Here is a 12,814-nt window from a genome sequence, read left to right as displayed (position 1 = left end):
TGGAAGGGGGAGAGAAGGGAAAGGGAAGACAGTTTGGAAGGGGGAGAGAAGGGAAAGGAAGACAGGTTGGAAGGGGGAGAGAAGGGAAAGGAAGACAGGTTGGAAGAGGGAGAGAAGGGAAAGGAAGACAGGCTGGAAGGCAGAGAGAAGGGAAAGGGAAGACAGTTTGGAAGGGGGAGAGAAGGGAAAGGGAAGACAGTTTGGAAGGGGGAGAGAAGGGAAAGGGAAGACAGTTTGGAAGGGGGAGAGAAGGGAAAGGAAGACAGGTTGGAAGGGGGACAGAAGGGAAAGGGAAGACAGGTTGGAAGGGGGAGAGAAGTGGGGAGGAAGAGACTGGGGATGGAACCAGGTGCTGGAGGAGTGTGTGGTCATAGAGGCAGAGGCTAGAAGGTGGCTAGTGGCTAGAGGACACACAAGCAGCAGCAGATGCTGGAATCTGGAACTAGACTATAAAGGAAAAAATGGGCAGATAGAACTAATTGTGAAAGGGGAACAAAACTAGATGTGGTTTGTTTAAAATTTGTAATACAGTCAGAAGACCATTGAAATCCTGTGCACGGGAAACACTGCTGAGAAAATTGCAGCAATGCAGTGTTGATGAGTTTCCAGTTGACTCCACAGGCACTGTGTGCGGAGAGATAGTGGGAGATGGTGTCAATGCTCAGAATGCATAGGAATGACAGATATGGAAGGTATACACTGCTGGGTTAACTCCGATACATACACAGAAAAGGGAGGAGGATCAAAAGCTCTGACACAAATTGAACTGAAGTTTTTAAATATAGTGAGGAATGTCAAAGAAAATGCAAGTCGCACTTTAAAAGGACAATACAATGAATGTGAATAATCTCAAAACCATGCAGAAACATGAGTAATGCAATTCATACCATAAGGAGCCCTTTATATGCATATACAATGCCCAGCCAGATACTCATGTTGGCATTTTCACAGTGCTCTAGTAATGGTCGGATTGAAAAATCTCTCCCAGCAGGGTCCAGCTGCAAGAACAAAATCCATTAAGACTTGACACCATATTCATTAACGTTCAAACATGCTGAATTGCCTGGTAATATTAGGGAGGTGAAACTTCTGTTAGGGTCAGGCACTGGCCACAGTGTGAATACAGTGTGAATAATCTCAGTAAATTGCTGAAGATAAAAGTGAAGTTTGGAAATAATATTCTCACTTGCAAATTGACAATTACGTTTATGTTTCACTGCCTCAATCATACATTGCAAATTTAAAGTTGTAAGATGTGTGTGCAGCCTGTTGTACCTCTTCCAAAGTCACATAGATGGATATCTATTCACCAGACAACTGCTTTCATAGGCTTTTGCTCCAAATGTAAAATCTGTTACATCTTAGAGTAGTGGATTAAGGCATCTATGCTTATAATGGGCATAGAACCAGGCCTTTTGCCCATCTTATTCTTCTCAACAAATTGTCGATTTGACTTTGTTCCATTTGCCCGCATTTGTTCCATACCCCTCTGAAGTATTCCTATCCTTATTATGATCTAAATATCTTTTAAACATTGAAATGTACCTTGTTTTACCACTTCCTCTGGCAACTCATTCCAAATACCAACCACATTCTGTGAAAAAGTTTTCCTTCATATTCCTTTTAATTCTTAACTCCTCTCACTTTAGATCTTTGCCCTCTAGTATTTTTCTTTCTGCAGGAAAAAGACTGACCTGATCTATGCCCCCCGAAAAATTTTGTAAACCTCTGCCCCAGGGATAAAAGTGTTAGCCTACCAATTCTCTTATAAGATATAATGTAAAGTTATTGTTTTTGGAAAGGAAATCCATTTTTTCCATTCATGTTGTACATTAATCATTATAGTAAATAATCATGCCTTAATTTGTTCTATCCTTGGATAAAGTGTAAGAAATCACCCGACAGACAAGTGGAACCTTCCTTATACCAACATTTTTTCTGATAGCATCTGAATTTTATTGACCTACCCCATGATTCCCTGCACCTTTCATTACCGGATTTTCTATCTTCGATTTCTCAATATTTTTAGAGCATCTACAGTGAACAAAAACCTGCAATTATCCAATCTTGTTGATTGTTAACTTTCTCTCTATTCTCTTTTCCTCTTCCATAACTCATTTACTGATGAACAAAGTAAACTTTACATTGGAATCTGCTGCATTTCCTGACGTTTCTTTTCCCTCTCAGGACCGGGTCTCAGAATAATACATGGCTGAGAAAATAGTGAATTATTCAGTGTAGCTGTGAAGACATCCGATTTTGAAATGGAGTCATGTTTTATTAATGGATAACTGTGACTCTAGATTAGAAAGTCTAAATGCTATGAATAATGGGTGAGAGCACAGAGGAAAGGAAATCATATGGTCTTTAGATTTCACTTGCCAAGGTGTTCATCGAGCTGGGTCCTGAGCAGATCAAAGTTCAAATGTAAAAGTAAAATTTATTATCAGAGTACACACGTCACAGATATGCCCCTGAGATTTGTTTTCCTGTGGGCATACAAATCTATAGAATAGTAACTGTAAACCGGATCAATGAAGGAACAAGAGCATATAAGACAACAAGGTGTGCAAATGCAAATGTAAATAAATAGCAATAAATAATGAGAGCATGAAATAACAAGATAAAAAGTCCTTAAAGTGATTGTGGGAGCACCAGAAATAGAATGAGTGTACTTATCCTCTTTTGTTCAAGGGCCTGATGGCTGAGGGGTAGAAACTGCTCTTGAATATGGTGGTGTGAGTCCTGAGGTATCTGTACCTTCTACCTGATGGCAGCAGTAAGAAAAGAGCATGGCCTGGGTGGTTTGATGATGGATGCTACTTTTCTAAGACAACCAGATGATAGCAACCCTAAACTAACTTAACAAATCTGTTAAGGTTTGGGCAACTAGAAAACCTTCTGTGCCCCAGATGCAAACTTAAATTAAAACCTATTTACGGACCAAATTACGAATTACAGAAGCAGGTTTTAGTTTGCTCTTCAAATTTGGGTGAAGACTTAATGGCTCACACACCCTGAGTTTTTTCTTCCCATTTAATTTGAGCATATTGAGCCTATCCTTAGCACACTTCCAGGATGACTATATCCTCTGCACCTAATATAAAATTAAGTAAATCTGAAACAGAACATTTTAGGGAGAAAAGCGTAACCACCAAACACAAGTAGGGAAATACAAATAGAAGAAATCACTGCTTTCCAGGTATTAGTAGATCACCAATTGTTGGACAGGGTTTGAAGAAACCCATAAATAGGATTTATGCAGCCCACAATTCAAAGGTTGGGTTCATTGAGATAGAGTACTTTTATAATCGTTTGCTTGGCGCAGTGGTTACAGCATTTCTAAAGTTGTCAACACCCACATTTTGAGTAGATCCCAGGGTTAAGAGCACAGAAGCAGACCTTTCAGCTCATCATACCTATACTTACTGCTGAGTACCCATCTATACCTACCCTATTTACCATAGTCTTCAATGACATGGTTTCATCCAGATATTTTCTGATAGTCTCTGCCTCCACTCCGTTAACCAATGCATGTTAGATTCCAACCAGCCTCTAGTTAAAAGGAAAATGTGCTCACTTCCCTCTAAATCTCCTGTGGTGATAGACCTAGGCGAGGATGGTTATGACCCATGTGCTACTGTATCCAAGACTAGAATTGATACACAATACGAGACTGAAATAAAGTCAGGGTTCTAAACTAGACACTAGACAAGAATCCAAAGTTGAGCCAATGATTGAACAGCGAAACTCAGTTCAAGAACTCTTTAAATATCAAAACCTTGGAGCCAAGACATGGCCGCCAATTAATGAGGCAGGCCTGAATCTTTAAAGGAGCTGTGCCAGATAGCCATATTCTGGAGATTTAGAGTGTCTAAACCTCGGAGGCAGGCATGGGCAGGTGCGTGTTGTAACACCTCGCACATCTTACCTTAAACCTATGCCCTCCGGTTTCAGACCCCTCAGCTGTGTGGAAATGTTTCTTACTATTTACTGTGTTTCTGACCCTCTAGTCCTTAATCAGCTCCCCAATGAACCCCTTTCCCTCCAGGGAAAATAAAAACTGCATACCCTGTTTTTCATCCGAAGTGAAACACTCCAGCACCCCATCATCCTGGAGAATCTCCTTTACCCTTTCTCCAGTGTCAACACATCCTTCCCACAGTGTGGTGCAGGAGCTGTACACTGTCGTGGCTTAGCCAATATAAAACACATAAAAAGTCAGAAATACTCAGCAAGTCAGGCACCAGATAGAGAAAGAAAATTAGTTAATACTTCACATGTTCCAACAACACACTTGGTGTGTTTTTTAGCATTTTTCTATCCTTGCTTCATATTTCTGGAAGTTTTAATATATTTTTACTGTAATTTAACTAACAGTTAAAAAAAATTCACCATAATCACCCTGATTTTATAATCAATGTCCTGCTGATGAAGACAAGTAGCCCATAGTCCATTGGAGATTCTCACCCTAATGTACTTGGTCCATAATTTAAACAGAGGTAGGAGATTCTGTCTCACGGTGCTTTAGGCCTCATGTGCGATACAATATCAGACCCTCCCCATCCACAGGTCAAAGCAGGAGTAACTGCAAGTCAAATGTAAGTGTTTTTGATGTAATTCATCCCAACTAATTAGGTAATATTAAAGGTTATTACACTTCAGTTCTTTACAGCAAGGAAGGGTTATAAGTTTTGACAAAGTCACGCAAATGTTTGGCTGGGCTGCATCTGATCTTACAGGGAAATAGGTTTATTAGAATCATAACTGGATTCCCAGAGTTAAACTGCAAAAAGAGTTTACAAAGTCTGGAATATAGAAGTCTGAGAGTTTATTGTTGAGTGGAATTGATAAGCTGACGCAAATAATATTTTCTCTGCTGACTGAAAATCTATGATGGGGCAAACAGTTTAAATTTCTACCTTCTGAGGATAGTGAAAAGGCGTAAGTCTCATTTGTAAGCAGCAAATGCCGCTCTGTCAATTTTAAATGTGTTGTTGGTAATTTTTAATTTTAAAAAAATGTACAGTTAAATGGCAGGAATCTGATGACACCAATCAATCAAAATCATATTAAATTGTCCAGTAGACCTGAGGGATTAAATGACCTACTTCTGTTCTAATGTTGCTCTATTATTCTAAAACTTAAAGCAGAAAGATGGAATTAGTTGGGAAATTTCCACATTAAAAAATGATTTAAGTATAGTTTCTGTTTTTACTTCGGGTATCCAAGAATTAACTAATATACCAAATCTGAGTAAACATATAAATATTAAAGAGTTTTTATTAATTTAAAAATTCCAAAATTTCAAGTAAACTATAAATAATGCAAATGGCCCAAGGACATACTGTTGCTCTATATTTAAACAGGACAGTACAAATGAAAATTTTGCCAGTACCAAATCTAGCTTATATAGATTGTAATTTCATTTAAATTATTCATTATTTATTATTTCCTAAGTTTGTTCTGAAATTTCCACTGCAATTTAATAATGCTTTTCTAAATTAGCCAATTAACTAACTAGCACAAATACTTACTTACTTAAAATACCAACATGCCCAAAACACAGTATTAAAAAATTATAAATCCTTCCCTTGTGTTGAATATCTAATATAAACAAAACTTCAAGAGAGGAGAGACCTCTTCGTTGTATCTTCTTTAGAGATTTGGGTTAATCACAAGTCAAGCTTGATTTCACATTAAAGTGGTTGGAAAACTTGTTAAGACTTAAAACTGTGGAAATTCAGAGTAACTCCTGGGAATGGATAAGCATGTGATGAAATGTACATGTGACCATTTCATTTTGTGAGGAGAGATTCAGTGGGGCTCCTCATGGAACAAATCTGGGGTAATTGCATTTACAGTTCAGGAACTCAATAAAAGTGGTAGAGGAATTTTGTTGAAATATAGCTTAACAAAAACAATGGGCATTAGTTCAAGTGGTAAATAGGCAAAAAGGGTAAATACAAGAACACTCCTCTCTTTCAGACTTAGTTGAGTGTGCAAGACTATTGCTTGAAAAGACTGCCAACATCAGGAATCCAATCAAAGACCATGAATCAATTAACTCTCTCCCTTGAAAGCTATAACTGCATACAAAGGCTGCATCATGGATGACGTGAATTCAGGATTACAAAGAAAGATAAAAATTATGGCATTCATAAATTGTATGGGCCAGAGGAATGATATGAGGAATTTCAGAAACCATTGAATGAGCACAGAGAACCAGAATGAATTAAACTTTGTATAGTGCCATTGACGACTTATCTTTGGGTTTTAATTACATTTCTCAGCATAGTGCACAAATACATTTCTAGACCCATTATTTAACTTGCCTGAACCTCGCTGAAAATATTTGAACTGATGCTCTAACTATATGGTTATAGTTCTAACTATATGATATATGGTTTCAGCAAAGCTTGCTTTAAAGGCTTTTTCAAACTCTACAACTTTCCTGGTTAAAGGTGATTGAGCTGAACCATTAACTCTGATCCCGAGCTGCTGAGCCTCTCTGACATCAGTGTTTTAGATGAGACTCTAGAATCAGCATCTGCTTTCTAAGATGCTGCTGCAAGATCAGAAAATGCTGAGTAATTCCAGCATTTTGTTGTGCTTTTTGGTTTATTTGCTTTGTCGATTGCTACTATGCCGAACTTAGACATTTGGGAGTCGAGTTTATAAAGAAAAACCTCATGTTGCTTTTTTGTTTTGTGTTTTGCAATACTGACACAGCTCAGTGATGACAAGCACTGATAATTAGATTTTTACCTGTGCTTAGTTTACATCCTTCTATATTAAACCAGTTTTAATTCAATTATATTGCTTGCCTCCTCTTCTAGCTTAAGATCATTTACACATTTAAGTTGCATTAACGTCGTGAGCTGTCCACATTTTTCTCTCATTTGGGAGCAAAAATCGAACAACACTGAGGATTGTGCAGCTTGGTGCAATGCTACAACACAACTTCTAAGTGCAGGAAAATGGAGGATGGAGGTGAAGGTAGCAAAATGGGACAAGTGGTGCTGGGCTGCCAACCCTGTGGATGGAAACTATCTTCAGCAACACTGACAGGGTGGCCGTGGCTTAGCAATATCACACATCATTGCATGGATGCTGATGATTTCCTGAGGTTCTCCCAGGGGTGCTGGGGTTGTGGGGGGAGGGGGTGCAGGAGGGTAAGTCTCAAGGCCATTCTTGCCTGGCTGCAGGCAATGAGCAATACAGCGGTTAGGCCAGGAGGAGAATCACTGGTGGTCTTATCCCAAGAGAGAGAAAATGGACAAAGGTTGGAAAGGCAGGGTGGGAAATATGGAGAAGAGACTAAATGCAGGGGGGGTGGGAGGAGGGATAGAAGAGAAATGGGGGTTGAAAGAGAGAAAGGAGGGGGGTATTGGGGGGTATGAATACAATGATGAGCTTTGAAGGATGGGGTGGGGGTTTGGAAAGATTTGGGGGTGGTGGCTTATCTGTAGGCTTATCACCACTAAAATGAACTGTTACTTCAAGTGAGTGGGAGGCTTTAGATAGACATCAATTGGAGCTCCAGAAGGGAAGAAAGCTCATTTACATGGACCAAAAAGCTTTGATTTTAAGGATTATTGGCTTTTTTAAAAAGGCTTTCCTAATATTCTGAGTTGGTCCTTGGCCTTGGCATGGTTAGCAGTGGCTCTTATGAAGTTGTCCTATTAGTCCTGTTGCCTCTTCTCAGCAGTAATGTAATTAGTGGAAAACATGCCAGTGAGGGTCAAATGGTTGTGTTTTATGGAGTGAAGTGAGAGGAAAACAACGCAGGTGGAAACGTCACAATAAGCCTTCCTGGCCAACAATTCCCAGTTCTCCTCTGCATCGCCAGCTGATGTTAGGTCATTTTGTATAAGAGCATGTTTTTAGTTACACTTGAGAAATATGGACTTTCAGTTTGAGATTTAGAGTCCGTTAAAAATAGTTCTTCAGAGGACAACAGCAAAAGAGAAAGCATTTGGAAAGAACAATTCAATTAACTGTCTAACAAAAAGTCTGACAGCCTGGTTAGTAAATGCAATGATGTTGAGTGGGGTTGAGTGCATGGGGTAGTCAGTGTTCAGGTAATTAGTTATGAATAAATGCTTAGACCAGTCATAAAATAATGTTCTGTCAAATGCATTGCCATATCTTGCAGTCCCAATAAATTGCTTCTTTGACTTAGACTCTCAGAATTTTTAATAATATTGTTTGCTGGCACCTTTCAACCATACTCCATATGTAGATGGTGCAATAAATGTCAATATTACTTACAGTGTTATATAATTGCCAACCAAAGCTCTAAGCATATCTACATGAAGAGAAGATAAACATTTTTATTTCAATTTTTTGTCCTTGGTTTCAGACTGGAAAGTACAGATAAATTATCTTCAAACATCTGATTCATTCTCAAGAAGAATTCACTGTATTCCTTTCATGCGATACTGTAGATCAGCTTGAATAAATTTAGGGCGAGCCTATATTACTTAGAAGTCTGAATACACTAAGAAAATTGGGAGATTCTAAAACTAGGAACTTTAACAATAATGGTGTATGAGAGGGTCTTTGTGATTACAATGTGGGATTTGCCGCAGTGTGGAATGACTGAAGTGAGTAACGTCACTTTGTGTGAGAGGAAGCAGCTGACAGTATCAGGAAGAAAGGAACAGAATAATATTGTGAAAAACTGGGATGAAGTAATGTGGAGTAATGCCATTTGGAGAATCACATGTTGGGACAGATCTTTAGAGAAGAGAGGTTTGTTCCTGAGCTTTTAATTCAATGCAAATCTATGCAAATATCTGGTAGCAGATGGTATCTTCTCTGTAACAGTTGGTTGCTGCACTGCAATGTCACTGTGCATTGAATTAAATATCGAGGAACAAAGTCACTGATAAACAAATTCAGTTCTTCCATTCTAAATGTTAGTTTTGTAGATTGGGGCTGTTTAATGGAAGTTTAGGGCAGGAAATGGAAGAGAAATGAATTGAGTTCTCAGGTCCAGTGATTTAAACAGTTTATGATGCTCTGATATTATGTGGCGTGCAAGCAGAATTCAGGTCTTTAACCAATTGTTCTGAAGTGCTTATTCTCCAAATTGGTGTTTCAACCTCACTCTTTCGAAAGGTTCTTTCATAGGATCTTGTAGCTTGTTCCTTTGTGAAAGCTAAATTCAGGACAGAGTTAACTAGTGGTACCATAATCAACTAAATTGCTGATTTAGGAATACGCAACTTCACGCTTTCTTGCGTTGAACAGAGCTGTACTTTATTAATCTTATTTTTGTTGTGGTCAGTCTCTGATATAAAAGATAGTGTTGGGAACAGATTTTTAAAATCAGCTCTATCACTATTTCATTGTATTAGAGAAGACTAGAGTCACATAAACAGCTGAGCAGGAAAAGACTGCTGGTTCATTGTGCTCACACAAAACATTCATTGCACTATATAATATCATGACAATCATTGTTCACTTCCAGTAGTGGTTGTGTAATCTCCTGGGAATGACCAGAAAAAACATACCGGGATTAATCTTTTCAAAGTTCAGGAAATATGAAACTGGGTGTATTGCTCTCAGAGCTCCAAACAGATCAGAAAGCAATTCCTAAAGATTAGGTGCAAACCCAGTTCTCACTTATTTACACATTCACTTTTAGTACTTTTCAGAAATTCATTCAGCTCACTATTGAATGTTGAACCCAATTCAAATTTAAGATGGGTCACTGAAACTTATTATATTACTGACAAAGAGCTTAACATCTAAGCTTTGTTCGTGCAACCCAAGGCTATTTTTACAAATCCACCTATCACGAAAAGGTTATCCATATTGTTGCAGCCTAGTTCTTTCAATATGTTGAATTATCCTGCGCACCATTCTTTCCTGGACTGAAAACACCTATTCTCTGAGGCTATCAGAATAATAAAGACCTCATCAGCTAGCAAGCAGTCTATAGTTTTTCACTTAAACTCCATCTTGAGGCTTCTAAACAAATGATTATCATTAATGACTTAGAACTGGGCATGATATGCCAGGAGCACTAATCCTCAAGCACAATTACTTTTCAGTGGCGCTCCATTCACTTCACAAAAATACTCTTCTAAATGTTTATTAAAACCAAGAGAACCGCAGCTATTTTAATAATGATATATTTTTGCAATTTATCTCATTACACTATTTGCCTAGCAACATCATCTCAGTACTCAGTTCACACCTTCAGAAACTGTAAAATGGGAGTTCCTAACTGTTGCCAAAGTCCATTGCAGAATGTGTAGACTTATAGATGCAACAAGCTCAATCAAAATGTGATTCAGTATTTTAAAAGCTCTTTGGCAAACTGCTTCTAGAACTTTGAATGAATGTTTTTGATAGCTAGAGAGCATATAATTGTGTCACAATCTTTATACAGGCCAGAGCCTTAATACAACAAAAGATATTCCCAACTGATGCTAAATACATCGAATCTTTACACCTTTTAAAAGAAACAACTTGATCTAAAATATTTGCAAACTTAACCAAAATCATGCGTTTTTGCACATACTTAGCAATACTAATAATATTACTTCTGTTAAATTTTCAGATTCACCAGCAATTTTGCAATGTTACCTATTACTGCATCTGAGAATGTAGTCACCTTCAACTTTTGTCAAAGCTAGAACATGTTTGGCTCTTAGTGAAAAATTGTGGGATTCACTTCAGGACATCTTCCATTTCAAAGTTTTCTTGGCTGTTCTCCTGGGTCTTTAATGCTAGGACGAGTAGTCTATTTGGACTTTCCCGATTTTCTCCCAAACCTTTAGCAGAGAACTCTTAAAACCATGTATTTCTAACACCTCATTTTAACCTGCAAGATGTTAGCAGTACAAAAATTCCATTTTGCACACTAAACTTTTTTTATCTTTCTTGTTACTTGTGTAGGGATGTTTGCCTGTGGGAACTACCGTTTGCTCCAACTCGGGCTGAATGAAAATCGACCACATGCTAAATCTTCTGTGCACCAGCATCCCTGTAAGAGTCCATTGTTCTATTTGCCAAGGTGAATTACAGCAATTTTATGTTTTATCATGAGATTTGATTAATCTTCCATGATCCATTTCTTCACTCCCTTCACCATTCGAACTATATGCACGTAATGTGGACCAACTGACGAGCTCGCTTAGTCTAAGATAATAAAAATGGTAGATCTACCATTTGAACAGCTATATACAACAGCACAACACACACATATACACACTTTTGGCCAGTTTTGGTTTACATGGAGCAGTAATGCAAACAGGTAAATGGGCGAACAGCGGAAGAAATGGTGGACGCTCTTCAGGTATGTGTGACAGAGAGGTCAGACCTGAATGGATATTTTATTAAAATTTCAATGATATCTTACAAATCAGAAGTTCAGAGCACAAAGCTGCTTTAAATTACGGAGGGACATAAGGCTCCAATGATTCAGGATCAATCTTGATCTAAAATGGTCTTTGTTCTTTGTTATGATAGTACTCTTTCCTGTAAAATATGTGCCTAGCTTATATTTAATTTATGATTTTCCTGTGAATGTTGCTTATCTGACAGTATGTGTCTATGATGCCGCTGTAAGTAAGTTTCTCAATGCACCTGTGCTTACACATTTGACAATGATCTTGACTTTCACACTGACAGGAAAGGTTGTCTGTGGAACTTGTGCCTTCTCCCTGTGATCACTTGGGTTTCTCTATAGTTACTTCTGAAATCTCGATGATCCCCACCCCACCAGCCCATAAAAACTGACGGTGGGTGCATCAGTGAGGTGTGTTGCAGCAAGTGAGTGGCAGAAGGGAAAAGATGGGTTGCTCTGTGAACTAGCATGGATCCAATGGGCCAAACGACCTCATTCTATGTTGTAAGAAAATTTCTTGGCCCCAGTAGATAAGTTAAGAAGAACAGCATACCACTCTTTCCTACAAATATGTTAAATCCAAAATACTCATAGACAGACCACAAAACAACCCATTCTCTGCACTATCAACCATGTGAATATGATCATCTAAGTGAGCCGGACTCTACCTAGAGGTCAAAGCTAAGGTAGGGTTAAGAGAAAAATGATTCAGGGTCTTCACCTTCTCCACTTGAGTTAAAGCAGAAAAAACAATGGGGCCTCATGTGCTGAAATAAGGGTATAATTTCACCTTATAAGGTGAAGGCCTTACAGCTAACCCTAACCCTCAGTCAAGATCAGCATCTCAACAGGCTGGCAATAACACTCATAATAATGAAAGGGTCAACCTGGATTTCCACGTATATTTTTACCGTTTGCATTATAATCTGATTGAAATATATTGTGTCATGCACAACTCTTGGCTGCATCAGCTATAATGGCAAACAACTATCACAGATGGAGGACAGCCATCCAAAGTGTTCAAGCTCTTGGCAACTGTCTGCAGCAGCAGAGTGGAAGTTTACCAAGGGAAATGTGTATTTTCAGGTCAGGTTTCTTTAAGCCTGGTGCCACTCTTCCAGAAAGACAGATGTTGGAGCAAGCCACTGAAGTAATTCAATTAATGGTTCACTTAGAGACGTGCACCATGCAGGGGAATGTACACATCATCTGCTTTATTTTTTTTACTTACTGAGATTCAGTGTGGAACAGGCCCTTCTGGTCCTTTGAGCCACGCCACCCAGCAACCCACAATTTAATAACGGGCAATTTACAATGACCAACTTTGGACTGTGGGAGGAAACCAGAACACCCAGAGGAAACCCATGCATTCACAGGGTACAAACTCTTTAGAGGCAGTGGCGGGAATTGAACCCGTTGTAAAGCGTTGTGCTAACCACTATGCCACTG

At 38.6% G+C, this 12,814-nt stretch overlaps 1 protein-coding gene across 1 annotated transcript in view; it reads right to left on the bottom strand.

Annotated features, from left to right (window-relative positions):
* Positions 1-12,814, bottom strand: part of gabbr2 (gamma-aminobutyric acid (GABA) B receptor, 2) — a 973,371-nt gene that overhangs the window by 45,591 nt on the left and 914,966 nt on the right. The window contains exon 14 of the mRNA XM_059972542.1: positions 888-998. Coding sequence (XP_059828525.1) covers positions 888-998 — 111 coding nt within the window. The remainder of the gene's footprint in view (positions 1-887; positions 999-12,814) is intronic.

This window comes from Hypanus sabinus, chromosome 6, assembly GCF_030144855.1.
Source record: "Hypanus sabinus isolate sHypSab1 chromosome 6, sHypSab1.hap1, whole genome shotgun sequence".
In the NCBI taxonomy this organism is placed as follows: Eukaryota; Metazoa; Chordata; class Chondrichthyes; order Myliobatiformes; family Dasyatidae; genus Hypanus; species Hypanus sabinus.
The sequence above is the reverse complement of the archived record's forward strand: the minus strand, read 5'-3'. Positions and strand labels throughout refer to the sequence as shown.